This window comes from Astatotilapia calliptera, chromosome 7, assembly GCF_964374335.1.
Source record: "Astatotilapia calliptera chromosome 7, fAstCal68.1, whole genome shotgun sequence".
Lineage (NCBI taxonomy): Eukaryota > Metazoa > Chordata > Actinopteri > Cichliformes > Cichlidae > Astatotilapia > Astatotilapia calliptera.
Window position 1 is genome coordinate 14,231,044 of NC_137428.1, and position 18,947 is coordinate 14,249,990.

Here is an 18,947-nt window from a genome sequence, read left to right on the forward strand (position 1 = left end):
TTTACAGTAAAACAGCTGGATGAGTCAGTCTGAGCAAAATATTTATGACTGCTAAGAGCTTAAGAAATTGTATATAAAGGGCTGAGAGAACACGAGAAAAAAAGACAGCTAAGTGAAGGATGGTGGCAGTAGCTCCCTGCTGTGGTGGTGCTTCTAAGAAGGGGAAAGGGTAAGGGAGATCAGTTAGGACTAAGAGAATAAATGCAGCCAAACAGAATTTCTTAAAGAAACCCCCCCCCCCCCCCCCCCCAGAGACCAAAGACTGGGACTACAGTTCAGCTTTTAGCGTAACAAGAATCTAAACTGGCAAAGATAATAATGGAATGGTCTCAGGACAAGTCTTTAGGGCTGAAGTTGAGTGTCTCAGCCAACACCCCACAGACTACCTGTGGAAAACTCTGAATACAGCAGTTCAGATGCTTGCCATGCCATCCTGCCAAGCCTGACAAGAGGTAGAAAACAAAATGGGATGAACTGCCCAAATCTAGGTGCTGCATCTTGGAGACCTCCACCCTCGACAGGAAAAGCCTGTGGACGCTTTTCCAACATGACACAATTACATAACTGCAGCTAAGGGTACCTCTACAAAGTACTGAATTAAGTCTCTGAAAACTTCTTTTAATAAGGGGATTTCAGTTTTCATTAAGAATTCATTGTAGATTGATGGTGATTAAAATCAGGGTTATGTTTTTAAAATTAAATCTAGAACATAAAAATGAAGGGCCCTGAGCAGTTCCTGAAGAAACTGTTCTTTACAAGCAAAACAGAGTGCTAATGTGACGTCTGTTCTGGCTACAGTACGCTGAAATTCGTCTCGCTGAGCTCCCTGCATAATTAATGCATTTTAATTGGAGTGTTTTTCCTGCTGCATTTCTTATTCATGAGCTGTTATTGGAGGATGACTGGAGGCCAATCAGCATGTCTGTGTCAACTGTGCTGATTGTGACCTGAGGGCCTGCAGCTCTGACAGAGAAGATACAATCACTGCAGTGTAAATGTTGGAGGCACACTCTGGAAAATGAGTATGAGTATGAGTATGAGTGTGTGTGTGTGTGTGTGTGTGTGTGTGTGTGTGTGTGTGTGTGTGTGTGTGTGTGTGTGTGTGTGTGTGTGTGTATAACATCTGCAGCAAAGGAAAGCAACCATACATACATAATCACTTGAGTATTTTCATTTTCAGCTACAGTATATTTCTATATCATTGCATTCAGAGAACAATATTGTACTTTCTACTACCACTACATTTCTTTGACTTTGCATCCTATGGTAACACTACAAAATCCAATAAAATGTTAAAGCTCATCAGTGACTCACCATACTTTTGCCCTATTACCTCTTAAAAATGTGTGCCTTGTAGGGTTCTCTAGGTAATTTCAGCAAACACACATCTTCCATAAATATTATCAACCCAAAAAAGGACATGAAAATATCTCACAAAAGAATTAGAGCAAACAAAGGCACCAGTCTTCAGAAAGACTTTTGGCACCAGAGGATGTGAACGATCTGCACGCACCTGAGAAATCAAGCAGAATTCCCTCCTCGCTGCCCCTCCCCATCTCCATGAGGGTGCTGAAAAGAGTGCCGATGGGGTCCAGAGGGTGGCCCACCCATCCTTCCAGGTTGGTGACTGCTGTAATTCCTCTGTTTAGCAGCTCTGCAGTAACACAAAGACACTAAGTATTAGTTTATAACATTAGTTTAGGCAGGCTAGGAAGACCATGTCATGATGCTGAATAAGCCTAAAACATCCATGTATCTCATATAGGGTGTACTATTTAACTGACTTAAGCCTGCACACATTTCTGCAAGCCCCTTTGCAACCCAAATCCACCACACATCCTCTTTTCCTGTTGTTTCTATATTGTCTTTTTTTAATATTTCCTGTTGTTTCTATATTGTCTTTTTTAAATATTTCCTGTCACCAGAACAGAGTCGGATATAAATTCCTGCATATGAAATAATCTTTCATGGTCGTAAATGACTGTTGATGAACTGTTGACATTCTGGTGTTAAACTGATAGAAAGTGTCACAGAAAACTAAATACAGCTTGTATGCATATCTAAAAAGGGTCTCCAGCAACAGATGTTGTGACCCCCACAGAGCTATGATGTCAGTGTCATTGAAGGAATACATAGATAGGAATATATAGATACAGATACGCAGAGACACTTTAATCTACTCCATAAAGCACAAAAAACAAATAACCTGTGGAAAAGGTCTCCAAGATGCAGTTCCACTTAATCCACACATGCAAATTTCTAGGTCTGTATTTTTATTCTACAGCTCTGTTGGCATAATTTTGCATGATTTACAGTTAATAAAAAGCCCCTATTTATGTTAGACCGGTTTTTCATAGAGAACTTTAAGTGAGCCACAGGGCTCCACCAACAGAGTAATTGAGCCCCAAATAAATGTTTCCCATGAATGTTCAAGCCCAAATTTGAATTATACAAGCAGATAACACCAATAACCTTAACAAACAAACAAAAAAAACAAGAGCAATCGAACAGATGGCTGTTTGTAAAGATGCGTGAACATTTGCACTTTAGTTCAATGCAAAATAATGTTTTTGCATTTGTTGCATACGTGCTTGATTGGCCAAGTTCCTGTAAGAGGGAAACCTAAATAAGAGCAAGCGAGGATGTGTTCTTCTTCGCGGGTGAACAGACGTTGTGTATACAGATAATACAGCAGTAAAATGAAAACAGACTTTGGAGGGCACTGATTAAAAGTAGGAAAGCAAAACTAAAGAGCACATTAAAAGAGGGTACACTGACCTTTTTTGTGGGAGCGAAAGAGCTCCAGCTGTTTCTGCTGCTGCCGCCGCAGTGTGTTGACGATGGCGATGGCCAGCCTGAGCGCTTCTTTGGGGTATCCGTGTGATCTCAGGGCATCCACTCGGGCACACGCTGTAGGGACGTGCTCTGTGGGAAGGAGAAGTTATTTCATTTGTATTCCTTCTGCTTTTTTTTCTACATTTATTTCTTGTTATCTCTAACCACAACTCTTCTCTCTCACCATGCCACAAAGGCCACCCTCGGGTGTCGAAGAGGGACGAGTCGAGGTTCTCATGGTAGCAGTAGTTGGTGTAGTGGTCCTCCGTGATGATGTTTTGCAGGTGGGGGTCCTGCCAGTGCAGGTCGCAGGCCTCGATGGCTCGTGTGAAGACCGTCCGGTGAGGCCGAGACAGCGAGTCTGTGAGAGACGTCAGATGTTTTTAAACGTCAAGCTGCGAGGTAGTGGAGTGTGGTGGTTTATTTTGTGTGCCTAATTAGATCATTTAATCAACATAGTTTGATGATAAAGGCAAAGCAATTTATTAATTAAATTTCCATCTGAGAAATATATTTGAAGCCTACATGATACTGGTTCCCTTCGGGTTCCTCCTATGGCCACCTGAGGCTGACTCTGAGGTCAAGCGCAAACTTTTTTTTTGATTTGATAAATTTAGGAATGATCAGGGGTTAAAATGACCAGGAGTTAAAAGGCATGTTTACAGCCTAGTACAAAAGTCCTGATGGATGGTTTCATTTTTGTGACACAGTTATATTTCCAGTCTTAGATTTCGCAAAGTGCTACAAAAGCTGAATACAAATGTTTAAGATTGCTTGAAAAATGGCAAAAAAAAAAATCATATTTTGCATGGTTGGATCTTAACAAGGTTCCAAGTAGAGCTTCAACATGCAACAAAAAGACATGGCAGTGAGAGAAAACTTTTTTTTGAGCATTCAATTTATTGATCGGGAGTGTATATGAAAAAGACAGAGAATAAGAGAGTGAGAAGATGTATAATGAATAAGTTGAATAAGTTGAACTGAAAAAAGGTCAGTAACATAACAAGTGCAGCGTGTTACAGGCAAAAATCTCAGCAGTAATAAAAGGTCCCTTCAGCTCATTTGAAACATTTTTATTATTGCCTGAAAGAAACATTAATTTCGCTGGATTTTCTCCGATTTAGCTAAAGCTGAGGAGAGAATAGAGCCAGAAAAAGCTTCAGGACCTCAAATGTGTTATTAGGATCATTCTATTAGTAAAAAGGTAAAAAGCCTCACGGCCGCCGAGATTGAAAGGAGACTTGATTTTTTTTTTTTTTTGGGGGGGGGGGGGGCAGTGCTGCTGGAGATTGGACAAAGAAATGATGTGATGCAGGAGAGCGTCTGGGAATAAAACAATAGGAAGACATATTTCTGCCTGGTGTCATCTCACCTGGGTTACCAGCAGGGCCCTGGGGCAGAACGTTGGTCAGATTGGTCAGTTCGCTACTATGGTTACCGTCCTCCAAGGGGCAGACATCCACGCTGTTCCACCTGCGAAGCTGACGTAGCCAGAAAGCCTTCTGCTCAGGTTTGCAGTGGGGGTTCAGCACGATGCACATCCACAGGGCCCCTGCACACACATATCCAGATATATTACACTTACAAACTTTGCTCTCCTCTTCTGAGACTTGCAGCAAGAGAACAGAATGAAAAAAAAAAAAAAGGAATTTAATAATCCATAAAGTTTTGTAGCTTCAAGTTAACTTGTTAAATATTTGAGGGCTGCTGCTAGCCAATACTTTCATTATTGATTAAACTGTTGATTATGCTGGTTTATAAATCATGAGATTGTTTTGTGCTCAGTTGAACCGGCAACCTTAAGGGCTGAAAAATGAAGCAAACATGGAAGTGCCAAAAAAAAAAGAAATACAAGAAAGGATCTGCAGTTCCCCTAATGGCCACTTGAGGCTTTCTGCAAAAGCAGACCATTTACCTCCCCTGTTAAACTCTGACAGCCAATTTCAGTTTCAAATTTCAGTACAGCTAATTTCCCGTTACAAAACATCAGAGAGCTGTTTTTGTTTTAATAACTCACCCTTTTTGATACTGATAAAGCTTAAAATTTGAGGTGACTACTTTGACTGATGGATAAGCCGACACTGGCAAGTGTAGCTATTAGCCTCACCTGCACGAGCTGAAGTCACCTTTTCATGTAAATTATAGCAGATTATAGCAGATTATAGCAGATTATAGCATTTTAATGAAATTATCTGTCAAGTAATATAGCTTGCTGTGTGATTGAGACCATCAAAGAAGTCTATGCTTCGACCGCTAAGCGCTAATCAGCAGCTATCCATGCCTGTGTGGATGCGTTTGCATATGTTTTAGTTTATCAGTTCAGCTTGCTAGCACATGCTTGTCAGCATTAGTTAATAACTAAGTACATCATAGGCTTCTCTAAATATGGTTATTTCTAGCTCTGGAAAAACTAACACCAACAGCCAAAAGAATAAAGGTGAATCCTGCAGATGATTAGGCTCTGTCCATCTTCGATATACAGTCTATAGGCTTGTAACGTCAAGTCAAGAATCAGTTTGCTGTCATATTAGATCAATAAAAGCTCAAAAGCTGGAACCAAAAAAAGCTTTTTTAAACAAACAAACAAACAAACAAACAAACAAACAAACAAACAAACATAACACAGTTGAAAGACAGTTTTGGACCAGCATTTTACATATCCAACCAAACAGATGGATATATTTTTATGTTATCGACTAAGCAATCAAAGCTGAAACCTGAATTGATAAGACAGCAGGAAATATTCATATTGTTGTTGTAACCAAATTCGAGAAAGTGCCAATTTGTTCTGAACAGTCCAAGCATGTGCTGCTAATATATGATGTTCTGTTTTGTGTGACAAAATGACCACAAAAGGAAAAAGACTAAAATCAGTAAGTGATTATGCCAATTCAATTCCTGATGCTGTATTACTCAATTAATTGTTGCAGCTCCATAAACAATTGGGAGATTAATTGCACTGTTGGCTAAAACCATGAAGACAGTAGTGAAAAAAAATAACACACACACACACACTCAAAGAGGCTGAAGAAGGATGAAGGGAATAATGACTATGTTAGGGCAAAACGAAATTGAAAAAAAAAAAAAAAGAAGATGTCCAAAAAAAAGAGAAGACAAGTGGTGAGGGGAGGGATGAAGTGAATACAGGAGGGAGGGAGGGAGGGAGGCTCACAATGAGGGGGAAGGGGAAGGAGGAGACAGGCTTTATCCTCTGTCTCTTTGTTAGGGGTGCACCAAGGACAACACGGAGGAGGGAAAACAGCAGGGCGACGTCACACGTGAGTGACGAAATGCAGAGAAAGAATCTTCAACAGCAACACACAGGGGAAGGAAAGGAAACAGAAGATGGGGAAATAAGTAAAACATTAATATTTACGATTTAAGATTTAATATTAGAATTTTTATAAAAAGGACTTAAATGTTCATGAAAACAGGATTTTGAGTTTGTTTTTAAGGGAAATCTGAGTTATCTTTGATCACAAGCAAATAGGTCAGCTTTACACTTGGAGTCTGGCTGGTTTTGTTTCGTTTTTGGTCTGTTTCTGCAAAAGGAACAGTCACCATCTGGGACAAGCGATTAGAATCAGCCATAGACTGTATATAAAAGATGGGTGAATCCTGATGTCACCTATTAGCAAACTCCTGTTATGAGGCCTCAAATGGACCATCACATCAGTCTTGATTCGATTTGTTTTTTGTATTTTTGTTTGTTTGGTTTTTTAAACAGGATGTCACTTGTTTTATGCGGGAGCATAATTTACAAAATTCATATTCAATAAGACGTAAAACTACCGATTGAGATAATAAACTTATCAGGAAAGTGTTTACTGAGGTCATAGAGTAGGGGAGACAAAGAGTTATTTTTCTATAGACTTCTACATAGCAAGAGTTCTTTTTGCAAACAGTGGAGTTTCCCCCTGCTAGAGAACAGGAAAAAAAAAAATCAGGTAAATAAGCTTATTGCTCACATAAAGGTATAAAAACTAGCGGTGGATGAATGCAAAGGATTTCACATTCTTTATCTTGCAAGATTTTGAATCTCAGAATTTCAAAATGTATTTCTGTAATAAATGGTAATAAACAATAGGACATCTAAGGGTTAAGAGAATCATAAGAAAAAGACAGCTGGTTGAACTGCACTGTAGCCGCTCACATACTAAAGCTGCCACAAATTGGTTGAAATTCTGTTTGTGTGCCTGTTATCACTGTACCTAGTTCGTCCCACAGCTGCCTGTACTTGTCAGTCATGGCCGTCCCCTGTTGCCTCCACAGCGCCAATCTAGGGTCACCCATGAACTGCTCTGTGATCAGTGTTAACATGCGAGCTCCATTGGAGTCCCTCATCTTCAGCATCTCTCTCACCTGCAGAGACAACGTCACTGTGAGTAAACGGTATATATCACTTTTATTTAATCAGATAATAGGATCAAAATCAAGGTGACAGTTCCGGATTATTTTAATTTCACCAAAGAAATAAAACACTTTTAATGTAAATGATAAAAGACCAAGCATGGATCATTCTGGTACCCCTTAAGGTATTAAATTTGGAAGGTGTTTTGACTATCAGTGCAAATAGCTTGTAGAGTATCAGAATAAATATACATAAAATCAACAAAATCACCGTACATATAAGACATGATGTGATTAGTGGGTCAGTACCTTGCTGAACAGTAAGTTGAGCTGCTTTCCTGAGCCATGGTACCCGCCCTGGGAGAGAAAGAGCTTGACCTGTTCCTGGACTTGCTCCTCATCCAGATGCCAACAGTTCTCGTCATCTACACTTGCCCCCGCTGTCGGATCAGGAGCTCCTGCAGTGAATGAAAATGAATAAGTCAGTAACTCTTAACAACAACTAGATGTCCTCATAAAAAACTGATTTGATGCAGTGCAAAACAGTATGTAATGTGAAAGCATCAAAAGCACAAGTACTTATATATTCGTATGTCCATTAATGCATATGGTCTTATTATTTTAAACAATGATTAAACAACTTGCGCTGATTTCCAAACAAGTGTCTTTTCAGGGAAGAGCACAAAATGAATATGGCACCATCAGCATATCTACTAGTTTACTTTTTGCATTAAAGCATTAGTGCTGTGCAAGCTTAAATGCTGATCAATAGTGAAAATAATGCAAAATCTGCAACAATAAGCATTCTACATGAGCAAAGAGTGCATCCTTCATTTCTAACGCTTAACACCCAACTCCAGGGAATATATAATCCATAAGGTTTATGCTAAATATGTTCCACTATAAGTACACACTTAGTCATCCTTATATTCTGATAACCAGTTATTTAAATCATAATTTAAACATTCATATACTGTATTGTAAAATACTTAAAAGATTTAATTTGTCAACCTGGGATTCAGAAAGTTAAAATGGACAATTTCGCGATGTTCTGACATTTTAAGGGTAAAATGATTCATCAGTACGGGCAACAGTTTCAGCAGCAAAATTAAAATCATAGTTAGCTGCAGCACTACTTTAGATTTGTTCTGTACAACAATCTACATAAGACCATTAATACTAAAGTAATTCAGAAACACACAGGTACATTTTCAGGCAGATAATTTGTTCAAGAAGGTAATTTTCAGTTTAATTTTAAGATACTAAAGCTACATATACAAGAGATGCTTTTTAGCATAAGATAATGTATTCAGGCAGACGTTTGCTCAAATATATATGAAATGGGGACTTATGTGTCACTATGTATCACAAATACACACAAAGAAAGTCTCCTTCTTGTATGCTGTAGTACAGGTGCACTTACATACACAGTACATATGGAGATGACAACTGGAAATCCACTGATGGAAGATGAAGAAAATCTAATCTAATCCAGGTACATGGATTTATTTGTGTCTGTTTCTGTGTTTATGGACAGCCTGGTCTTTGTCTAAAATCACAAACCACCCTTAAAGCAGTGGCTCCACTCACCGTGGACCTGGTTGATCTCTGAGTTCTGTGACAGTATTTCATCTGCCAGCTTCTGTGCTGTCGGCAGCACATCTGTGTGATGCACTGTGATAAGGTACTGAACAAACTTCTGCAGTTGATCTCTGTTCATTTGGAATAGAGTCTCTGAGATGGGCAGGCGCAGTTTGACCTGCTCTGGCTTCCGTACTCGGTACAGTGAGAGTGCCACAACGTGGGCACAGTAAAAAATGTCCTTGTTGCCACAGCTGCATGTCACTGCTGTGATTTTGCAGCGGTCGAAGCTGACGCTCACATTGCAGACTAGCTCTGGCTCAGAGGGTGTAGCGGGTTCCCTTACTGTGCCACTGAGGTGAAAACCTGCAAAGAGACAGAAATGACCATTAGAAATTAATCGCACCATGTATTTTCATGTACATAATTTCACCATGTACATAATCACAAACCACGGCTTAAAATTAAAATAAGATATACTTTGTTTATTTATAATTTCCAACAAACCTGCATCCAGCATAGAACTCAAACCCACAATTTTGAGATTAAAAGTCTCATGCAATATCTACTGAGCTACCGAGGATCTGTGCTGGGTCCTTAACTGTTTACACTCAAAATATTCTTTTTCTTTCTTTTTTTTTTTAAGGAAAAGGCCAGTTGCCCTTACAATATAAGGTACCTTAAGACAAATATGTGTTCTAGGACTTTTTAAATAAAACTTAAAGTGAATTGAAGCTTATTGTTGTTATAATTGTATCCAATACAATAATATCATATAATATATGTTTGGTAACATATTACACTATATAATATAATGTAACTACTTTTGGGATTAAGGAGCTAGTGAGAGTACTCCAAAACAGTCAGTTAAACAATGAGCTGCCAGATTATGGTAATAATTCACTACAAATGTATCCCTTCATACAACTATTTTTATCTTTGGATGTTGTTCAGAATGATCCTATTCTCGTTCTTTGGTTCTACCTTAATTTCACGTGATCGACAAAGTGCTGCCCAGGTGAAAAAAATGGACACAAAAAAGGTAAAGGGCACGACTGAGTGCAAAGACCAAAATTTTCTCATTTCCTTTTCATTTCCTTTCCACAACACCTTCAGTGTTTACCTTATCCTCACCAGCACTTCAGCAAAGACAGGATCGTTCACAGGCACTGAGAACTGTTATTGTATTGTGAACCTATGGCCCTCTCATGGCCAAAATGTACAGGCCTCTGTGTGTTTGGGAAAAAAAGAATTTAAAAAAACGTATTTTAATGTGAATGTGACCTTGAATTTACTCTTCCCAGCTTAGGGGTTTTGACAGGGAAAAAACATAAATAAAAGCCAAATGTGACAAATACAGATTCAAAAGAACAGCAACACCACGTGGGAGTGAGGTTTAAATATGTGTTGAGTTTTGAGAGCCATAACAGATGGACATGTTTTGGCAGAATATGACAATGCAACAAGTACTTTATGGGTAAAATTCTTCTGTAATTAGAATAAATGGGCAATCTGACTGAGTTAGTGGGTTATCAGTTGATGACAGATGGTTTCATAAACTCAGCCAGAGCTAAACTGATATAAACAATTTCATTTAGTCTGTACTGTTTTAATCTTACTACAGGGAGCACATGCATAGCTCATTTTACGATACACAGGCAGAACAGTGGCTTATTTAGACCTCGAATCGCAGGAGCATGATGTACGTCTTGCATCATGTTGTCATTCAAACTGAAAATCATGTAACGTGGCCAACAGGGAGGCTGATAAGCCTCCATGCCAGACAGTGACAGATGACAGACAGCATTATTAGATGGTCGCTTGAGCCAAAGAAAATGGGAAATGCATTAAAGAGCCAACCTTCTGTCAGATGCTGTCTATGTAATCGTTTGAAAGCAGACAGAAAGAGATTTAAATCATATCTCTTTAGAAATGAGATGTCTTTAGAAAGTGATGTTAAGATATTCAACCAAGACTAACACACACACACACACACACTTATATTCCTTATTCTAACTGTATCTGTATGATATCCGGTCATCTCAGGCATACATCTCTGGCTGTGAGGACTGAAGCCCCACGTATGAACTTTCTGTTTGTCAAAAGCAGTCAGTCAGTCAGAACAAAGTTGGCTTTAAGATAGAGGGAATGGAGCTAAAACAGCTTCTTTTTTTCCAGACAGAGGATGAACTAATGGGATACACGAGGGAGGAGATCAAGATTATTTCAACTGTGAGTCAGCAATAGAGTCCAAGAATAAAAATAGTGAACTGGAAACTAGCATTATAAGTCTGCTTTAAGCATATTAAAGAGATTCCAATACACTTTCTGTACAGTCAGCAATCATTTAGCGTGTGCAAAGACTGCATGAGTTGAAAAAGAGCAAGACCAGATGCTAGCTAACTTTAGCTAACATTAGCTATCAGCTTCTGGTCTTTTCAGGACAAGTAATGACACACCAACAAAACCCGAGTACAGTAAGTGAGCACGAGTGTTCTACTCCCTGCAAGTTCACTTTTTCTCACCAAATCTCCTAGTACAAATTTGTTTACTGTTAAATAAACGCAAAAATGTTTTCAAAGCCTTCCTATATCGAATAACATCATAAATGTAAAATCTGTGGCTCAACTTCTTTGAAACCAGAGATCAAACTAAAAAGAAGAGAGATCAAGAGAGGCGCGAGTGTTTTTATGGACAGCACTAAATCTGTGTCACAGCTATGAGTATTTGCAGCAATATCGCTATGACGCACGTGGTCACATATTTATAGCTATTAATGTTAGTGCTGAATGCAACTTCTGCAGTTGCAACATCAAAATCGGATGTTCCCTTGCTCGGTAAAAGAAGCGAACAAGAGTAGGTGTTTGTCTGCAGATGTGATGGTGCTTTGTGAGAAAAAACAAAAGAGGCGGAAGGACTACAAGACAATATCTGAGAGTGAAACTTGTATAGAAATAGAAAAGAAAAAAACTAAGGTGTTTCAGTTCTTTCTGCTTTTCCAGTTGAGCAGACACTCAGTCAACCACACAACCACCAGTCCACATCCTGTCTTTTTTTTTTTTTTTTTTTTTAAATACAGACACACATATACACAACACACACACACGAGATGAAATGTGTGGTGCTCTCCGTTACGCCGCCCTGCCCCAGTCATGCCTGGCCTACAGCTGAACCACTGACGTAACAGAAAGAGAGTGACTCGAGAGGAGGGAGGAGGCCACCACTGTGCTGCTGGAAAAATCGGTATGCCCTCAGCTGAGTGTGTCAGTGAGCACATGCAGGAGTTGCTTGGCGGCGAGCCAAAGCCCTGAGCTCAGCATTCTGTAATGCACTTCCTCGCTCTCTCTGTCTGCTCTTCACAGCTTGCATAATACAGCTCTGTACACCACATAGCAACCATACTTAACTCCTTCCCTCCCAACACATCAGGAAACTAGTCTGGAGCATTTTAAGAACTAAAGCTGGAGATGTGATGCAGTAGAAATGCAAAGACGTTTTTTATATTTATGTTACCTATACTTCCATTTAGGGGGGTGATAGTTACATGGGTAATTGTTACTGTTGTGCTACTTTATTCCACTTTGACCACTAGAGAAGTGATTGTTACATTTACCCCTAATTCTGCGCTGCTAAATATAAGAGCTCTCCATGAATGAAATCTCAAGGACTGCTATTGGTCTTTGGGGCACTTTGGGAACCCTGGAACTAATGCATACTACCGGTTTGTTTTCTAAGTAATGATACTGCAGTTCACCAGTGTCGAGGTGTAATTTCAAGGTATGGAGGTCTTCTACTGTACAAGTACCTAACAACCCTGGAATCCACCACTGGTTCTTCTTGAGATTGCTTGGTTGATGAAACTGGTTGCAACTCTTTGCAAGAGAGGTCACAAACAGAGTCAACCACTATTCATTTCCTCACAGTTTTAAGTTGCACCAAGGTCGGTGCGTAAGATGTCAATTTATCTGCAAATGGTCACCAACTACTTGCTAAGTGTTAGTGAAATAAACACTAACCAGAAAGAGAGCGTATTTATCCTTAAAGTAAAAGCTGCTTCTTTGGAAGCGTTGGTTTCAACAATAAGACAAAACGTTTACTTTGAAGTTCTCCGATTCTGGTTTGCGACACGCTTTTTCAAGTTTCACTATAACTCAGTGGTTAGTTAGTGACTGTTTGCATACATGTAGGCATCTTCTATGAAAACTACAGGCAAACACCACAATCTGCTGGTCCAGCACCCCCTGTGCAACTAATTTCACCCAGCGACAGCGAGGAATCTCCTGCAACCACTCGCCAACCAATCAGGAACAAATTTTATTTCTCTAGTGAAATTTGGTTTCTAGGGGGTCACTAACCAGCATCTAGCCTTATGTGAGTGAGGCCTCTGGGGCTTTGTTTCAGGAAGACGATCAAAAGAGCTTGACATTATATTAGAAAAAAAAAAAGGATGACCCAATTAATAAAAGTGTTGAGGTAGACCTTTCTGTCTGAAATCCAGCAAAGATTAAACAGCTTAATCTAATTGTTTTAGAACAATTAGGGAAAAATAATATTTAATACTATATTTGCATTTTATTTTGTAACATTTATGTGCAGAAAGAACCAAAAGCAGGACCAAATAATAAAATAGTGGGAGGCTATTAGCATTATCTGCAATGTACATTCCGCACATAATGCTGGTTTAGTTTTCAATACCAAGCCAACCTCTTTTAGCAAGTACATACTGCATACGTGCTTGTCATATTAGTGAAGATGCTTTCTTTATTTGTTTTCGTGCATCTGAATATGCCTCAGTGCATTAAGGGCCATTGTACATGCTGTTTAAAAAGAAACTTGCTTTTAAAAGAAAATTGCTTCTTCAGATATAAAGAGAGCTGCAGATACCCTGAATACACTCGCTTGCAAAATTGAGGTTTAACACTTCACTCCCAGTTAAGCCGTCTCTATAGGATTCACTGAATCCTATAGAGACGGCTTATATAGAGGAGGAAGGGGGCTGTGGTTGAAAACAGGCATAGGATGTTAGCCTGTGAAACAGCAGTAGCTCAGCTCCATGTAGAGTTCAGCCTCAGAAGGTGTTGTGCCAGCAACTGTGAGCTTTGTTGCACACTGAAATTGTGGCTGTAAGGGGTAAGTCACCGCAGTGTGGCCAAGCATTTCAGCTAAGGTGGTATCTTGACTTTATCAGTGTGTGCATTGTGTGTTGGTTCTGGTGACAATGGGGAACCTAATCCCTCACCCATAGATACCGAGGTGCCTCTGGGGCTGTAGGAAGGAACAGTAAACAACCAATCGATAGTCACAGTGGACTCATCACCATCTGTCTTTAATTACTGGTTTTAGATCAGCTTGCACTTTCAGGGCTTTATGGTATAGCCACTAATCCTAATCGATTTTTGTGATTAATTATTTCTAGCAGTTGATTGGATCAACAAATTTTTCAAACAAATTCATGATTTCATCTTTTTTTTTCTTGCGAGACATAACAAAACTGTTAAGGCTAATGAATGGGATGTTGTGTTATTATGCAATTTCCTTGCATTATGAGTGAAAGCCAGTCTGATCTTTTTTCTTACACTTAAGAACTTGCACTACAGCACTTATTAACAAGCGCTATGGTGCAATACCATCACAATACCATTTCTTTTTCATGTTTTCCATATGAATCATAAACAGGTGTGGGTGATGGCTTTTTACTGGTTAACGTAATCCTTATGCTCCACTGCTACAGAACTGGAGATTTAAAACTACTCATAGTTTGAACATTGGCTTAATCGGCAAGCTACATAACTCAAGTTAAAACAGTTGTAGACAACAAAATCATTAATTGCAGAATTCAAATTAGAGGCATTTTTTATCTTCCTTTTTAATTTTTTAATATACACTTCCCACCTGTCAATAGCAGTAGATGTCAGCAATATGTTTATGGTTTATCCCCCTAGACTCATTCTAGTGAATTTAGTATCTCAGGAGAAACTTGAAAAAAATGTATTTAAAGATGAACTTGTTTCAGATTGAATTATATGTTAAATACACCACAATATCACACTATAGGTGACAAGACCAAAGGTCAACAATGCTGAGACATAATATTGTGAAAAAACTATTTTCTGGACTGAAGGGAAAAGAAATACAATCTATGTTAATTCTAGTTCTTATTTTAATGCAAAGTTAGTATTTAATATGTTACTGTACATGAAAGAGCCACTGTTAATAAGGTCTTCTTCTTTTCTTTTAACAGCTTGATGGTGGTGGCAACCATTAAAGGGAACTCCATAATCAACATTCTTTGTCAAATTTTTTCAGTAAACTTCCTCTACACATGCCTGAAACCTGAGCTATCCCTCTTATAATACTCATACATACTCATACTACATACCCATTTCAACCCTTGCCTCGCCTAGCACTCCCAAATCCTTCTCTCCATCATAACAAACATCTCTTTCCCTTTACCACCACAGCCCTTACATTTGAAGTCCTTTTCCTTCTCTTTAACGGTCTTTGAACATGCCTTTCCCCCTTGTCCTCTTCATTAGTCTGTGGCCAATAGGAGCACAGTTTCCACTGGCACCCCATTGGCCAACAAAACTGGAGGCAGAGGTTGTAAGCCCAGGCCTAGACAATCCGGTATGGAAATCTCATTCTTGATGATTCATGTTTTTAATTTGGCAAAATCTTTATGCCAGGAGGCCTTCTTGAAACAATCCTCCCCACTAAGACTGGCTGTGTCACTAAGAGTACACTGCCCCCACCCCCTGTGACTGGGTTAGCCACTGTCAATAAGTTAACCTGCTAGAAAAAGGGGCTTGAAAGGAGCTGATGGAGGCAAACCTGAAATAAGGTCAATGAGGATTTGAGTTAACTAGGTCAATCTGTGTTCCTCTTAAGTGAACACCAAAAGCTCCTTCCTCACACCGTGAACCTCACACGCTAGCCGATAAATGTCATACCTGGTGCCAGTTCTCACAGCCCTACAGTGACTAAAAGTAATTAGTAAAAGTAAGTAAAAGTAAAAACAAGACTATAGCCAAAGACAGTGATCTCCTTCCTTGTATCCAATGTCCTGCTTTTGAAACAGAACTCTAGAAATAGCAAACTGCGATGAAATACTACACAGCTGAATGAGTCCTCCTCTGACTGAGCAGACAGAAATTCCTCAGCACTCTCAGAAAAACAAGAGGCCACCTTCACCATGCATGAGAAACTGCATACGGTCTCATCACTCCGAAAAAATAAAAATAAAAATTAGAAAACAACCCAAAAACAACAACTCCAGCAAACACCATGGAAGCCCATTTCACCATGCAATAAAAAGAGGCTGATATTTGAGTTTAACTGCTGCGATTCAGGCTCCAATGAGGCCTGTCTGGCCTGTAGCAAGGATGGGGAAAAAACTCTTATGGTTTTGAAAGAACCACTGCAGTTGGAATTACTTAATCTGGCAGTGAAAGGATAGAGAGACCAGCCTTTTAACAGCGACATACCACTCTAATAGCAGCGGCAGCAGATGAATCGATTAAGAACATAACTATCAAAGCACTTAGAGATGCTGCACTCCTTACTGCCTTCATGTAATGCAATTTGAGGACTATGAGAGCAGGTGTCACACATAGCAGTCAAGCATTTTTCCAAGTCTTGAATTGCAAAAGACTATATTATTATTTTGATTAGAGTGTAAATGATTTCTCTATTATTAAATTAATTGTTTGGACTTTAAAAGATCCAAACACTGAAAAAAAGATACATATTGATATCTAGAATAACTGCAGAATATTGTTTTTTGTAGATTAAAATCTTTTCAAATCTGATAAATCAAGCACAGTGTTACTTCAGACCAGACTTAGCAAAGATCCACGAAAATCCTGAGATCAGTAGATCCAATATCGGGTCCCATCAGCTGATACTCTTCTACTTAGCAAACTCACTATCTTAAATAGAGCGTGCTACTTAAGCTGTTTCAGCCTGTCCGTATTTGTTATGCTTCTACAAGCCACTTTGCAGCCGATATGTACAGGGTGGGCCATTTATATGGATACTCCGTAATAACATGGGAATGGTTGGTGATATTAAAGTCCTGTTTGTGGCACATTAGTATATGTGAGGGGGCAAACTCCTCAAGATGGGTGGTGACCATGGTGGCCATTTAGAAGTCGGCCATCTTGGATACAACTTTTGTTTTTTTTCAATAGGAAGAGGGCCATGTGACACATCAAACTTATTGGTAATGTCACAAGAAAAACAATGGTGTGCTTGGTTTCAACGTAACTTTATTCTTTCATGAGTTATTTACAAGTTTCTCTTTGTTCACAGCCATTGACATGTCGAAGAGGTTAACACGTGAGGAGCAGATCGAAATTGTGTTGATATCTGGTGAACGCAGTAACCGGGTCATTGCAGCAGATTTCAATGCAAGACACCCTACGAGACCACCCATCTCCCATGCTACAGTTAGCAAACTGCTTGCTAAGTTTTGTGAAACTGGTTCAGTGTTGGATTTGCCAAAATGTGGACGCAAGAAAACTGTCACTAATGAAGAAACATCAGTGGCTGTCCTCGCTTCAGTCAGCAAGAGCCCACAGCGTAGCAAGAGCCCACAGCGTAGCATGAGCCCACAGCGCAGCACTCGCCACATGTCACTGGAGAGTGGCATTAGTCGAACATCCCTTCGGCGGATATTAGGTACTCACAAATGGCACCCTTACAAAACTCCAGCTACTGCAGCATCTCAACGAGGATGACCCAGATCGGCGCACAAAATTTGCAGAATGAGCAAAACAAAAATTGGAACAGGGCCCTCAGTTCACACAGAAGATTTTGTTCAGTGATGAGGCAAACTTTTATGTGAATGGTGAAGTTAACCAACAAAACCACCGCTATTGGTCTGACACTAACCCACATTGGATGGATCCCTCCAAGACTGTTAGAACAACAAAAGTGATGGTTTGGTGTGGTATATGGGGTACAACGATAGTGGGTCCATTCTTCATCAATGGAAACCTCAAGGTTACTGGATATTTGAAATTGCGACATGATTATGTGTTTCCCTCTTTGTGCACTGAAGCTGGCACGTTTCCTGAGTTTTTCCAGCAAGATGGTGCACCACCACATTATGGGTGCCAAGTCCGAGCATTCCTAGATGAACAGTTTCCTGGAAAGTGGATTGGTCGCTGTGGGCCAGTTGAATGGCCCCAAGGTCTCCCGATCTGACCCCCTTAGACTTTTATCTTTGGGGTCATCTGAAGGCAATTGTCTATGGTGTGAAGATACGAGATGTGCAGCACCTGAAACTACGGACACTGGATGCCTGTGCTGGCATTTCTATTTGTGCTGGCATTTTTCATTTGTATCTATCAGTGTGTGAAGAGTGGGAGAAGAGGGTTGCATTGACAATCCAACACAATGGGCAAACCATTGAACACATTTTATAAGTGGTCAGAAACTTGTCAATAACTCATGAAAGAATAAAGTTATGTTGAAACCAAGCACACCATTGTTTTTCTTGTGACATTACCAATCCGGTTGTTCAGTGATGACGCGACGAATCCTACTTCCGGGTCTAAAGTAGTCTGCGTTTAATATGGCTTTTGTGTTGTTAACATGTTTAATGTTATGTATTTTCTTCTATTTGATCTCAAAAAGCTCCTAAAACAGTCAGTGATCACTGTTGACCTCCCTTTATTACCGCTAATCATTTATTTAAGGTCAGTTTTTAAAACCTTAGGATGTAACTACAGCCCAGCCCATGCAGCAGTATATGAATGACTAACCTCGTATTGTGGATGGATTATCTCAGTTGTTCTCCTGGCTGAAGTTTGGTCCTTTTACAGCATCCTGCCATGCGATTACATTTGTTCCTGACCACCGAGAACACTCACGTTAACTTTTATCGAGTGGAAAAAAAGTTAGCTTGTTTATATTATGCTAACATAGCTGTGTCGCTAGCGGTCACGTAGCACATCATTATATACCAGCTAGCCCAACTTCAGTAACCCTACAAACGTCACTGCTGTTTAGTTTTCTGTCTTCATTTATGCTGGAAGTGATAACAGAGCTGTACGTTTTAATTTGTTTCCAAAAGGGTTAGGGTCAGGACGTGCTATATTGTATTTAGATAGAAGCTAGCGAGCTAACTCCCTGCTAACTTCTAACTCCGTTAAATGTCATAAATTCCGTTTTCATGG

General features: G+C 39.6%; 1 protein-coding gene across 1 annotated transcript in view; it reads right to left on the reverse strand.

Moving 5' to 3' along the window:
* The window catches only part of LOC113025404 (zinc finger SWIM domain-containing protein 6-like), a 52,199-nt gene that overhangs the window by 12,960 nt on the left and 20,292 nt on the right, over positions 1-18,947 (reverse strand). Inside the window, exons 2-8 of the mRNA XM_026173104.2 lie at positions 8,776-9,132; positions 7,495-7,643; positions 7,047-7,197; positions 4,208-4,387; positions 3,020-3,196; positions 2,779-2,925; positions 1,514-1,654 (exon numbers count right to left, since the gene is read on the reverse strand). Coding sequence (XP_026028889.1) covers positions 1,514-1,654; positions 2,779-2,925; positions 3,020-3,196; positions 4,208-4,387; positions 7,047-7,197; positions 7,495-7,643; positions 8,776-9,132 — 1,302 coding nt within the window. The remainder of the gene's footprint in view (positions 1-1,513; positions 1,655-2,778; positions 2,926-3,019; positions 3,197-4,207; positions 4,388-7,046; positions 7,198-7,494; positions 7,644-8,775; positions 9,133-18,947) is intronic.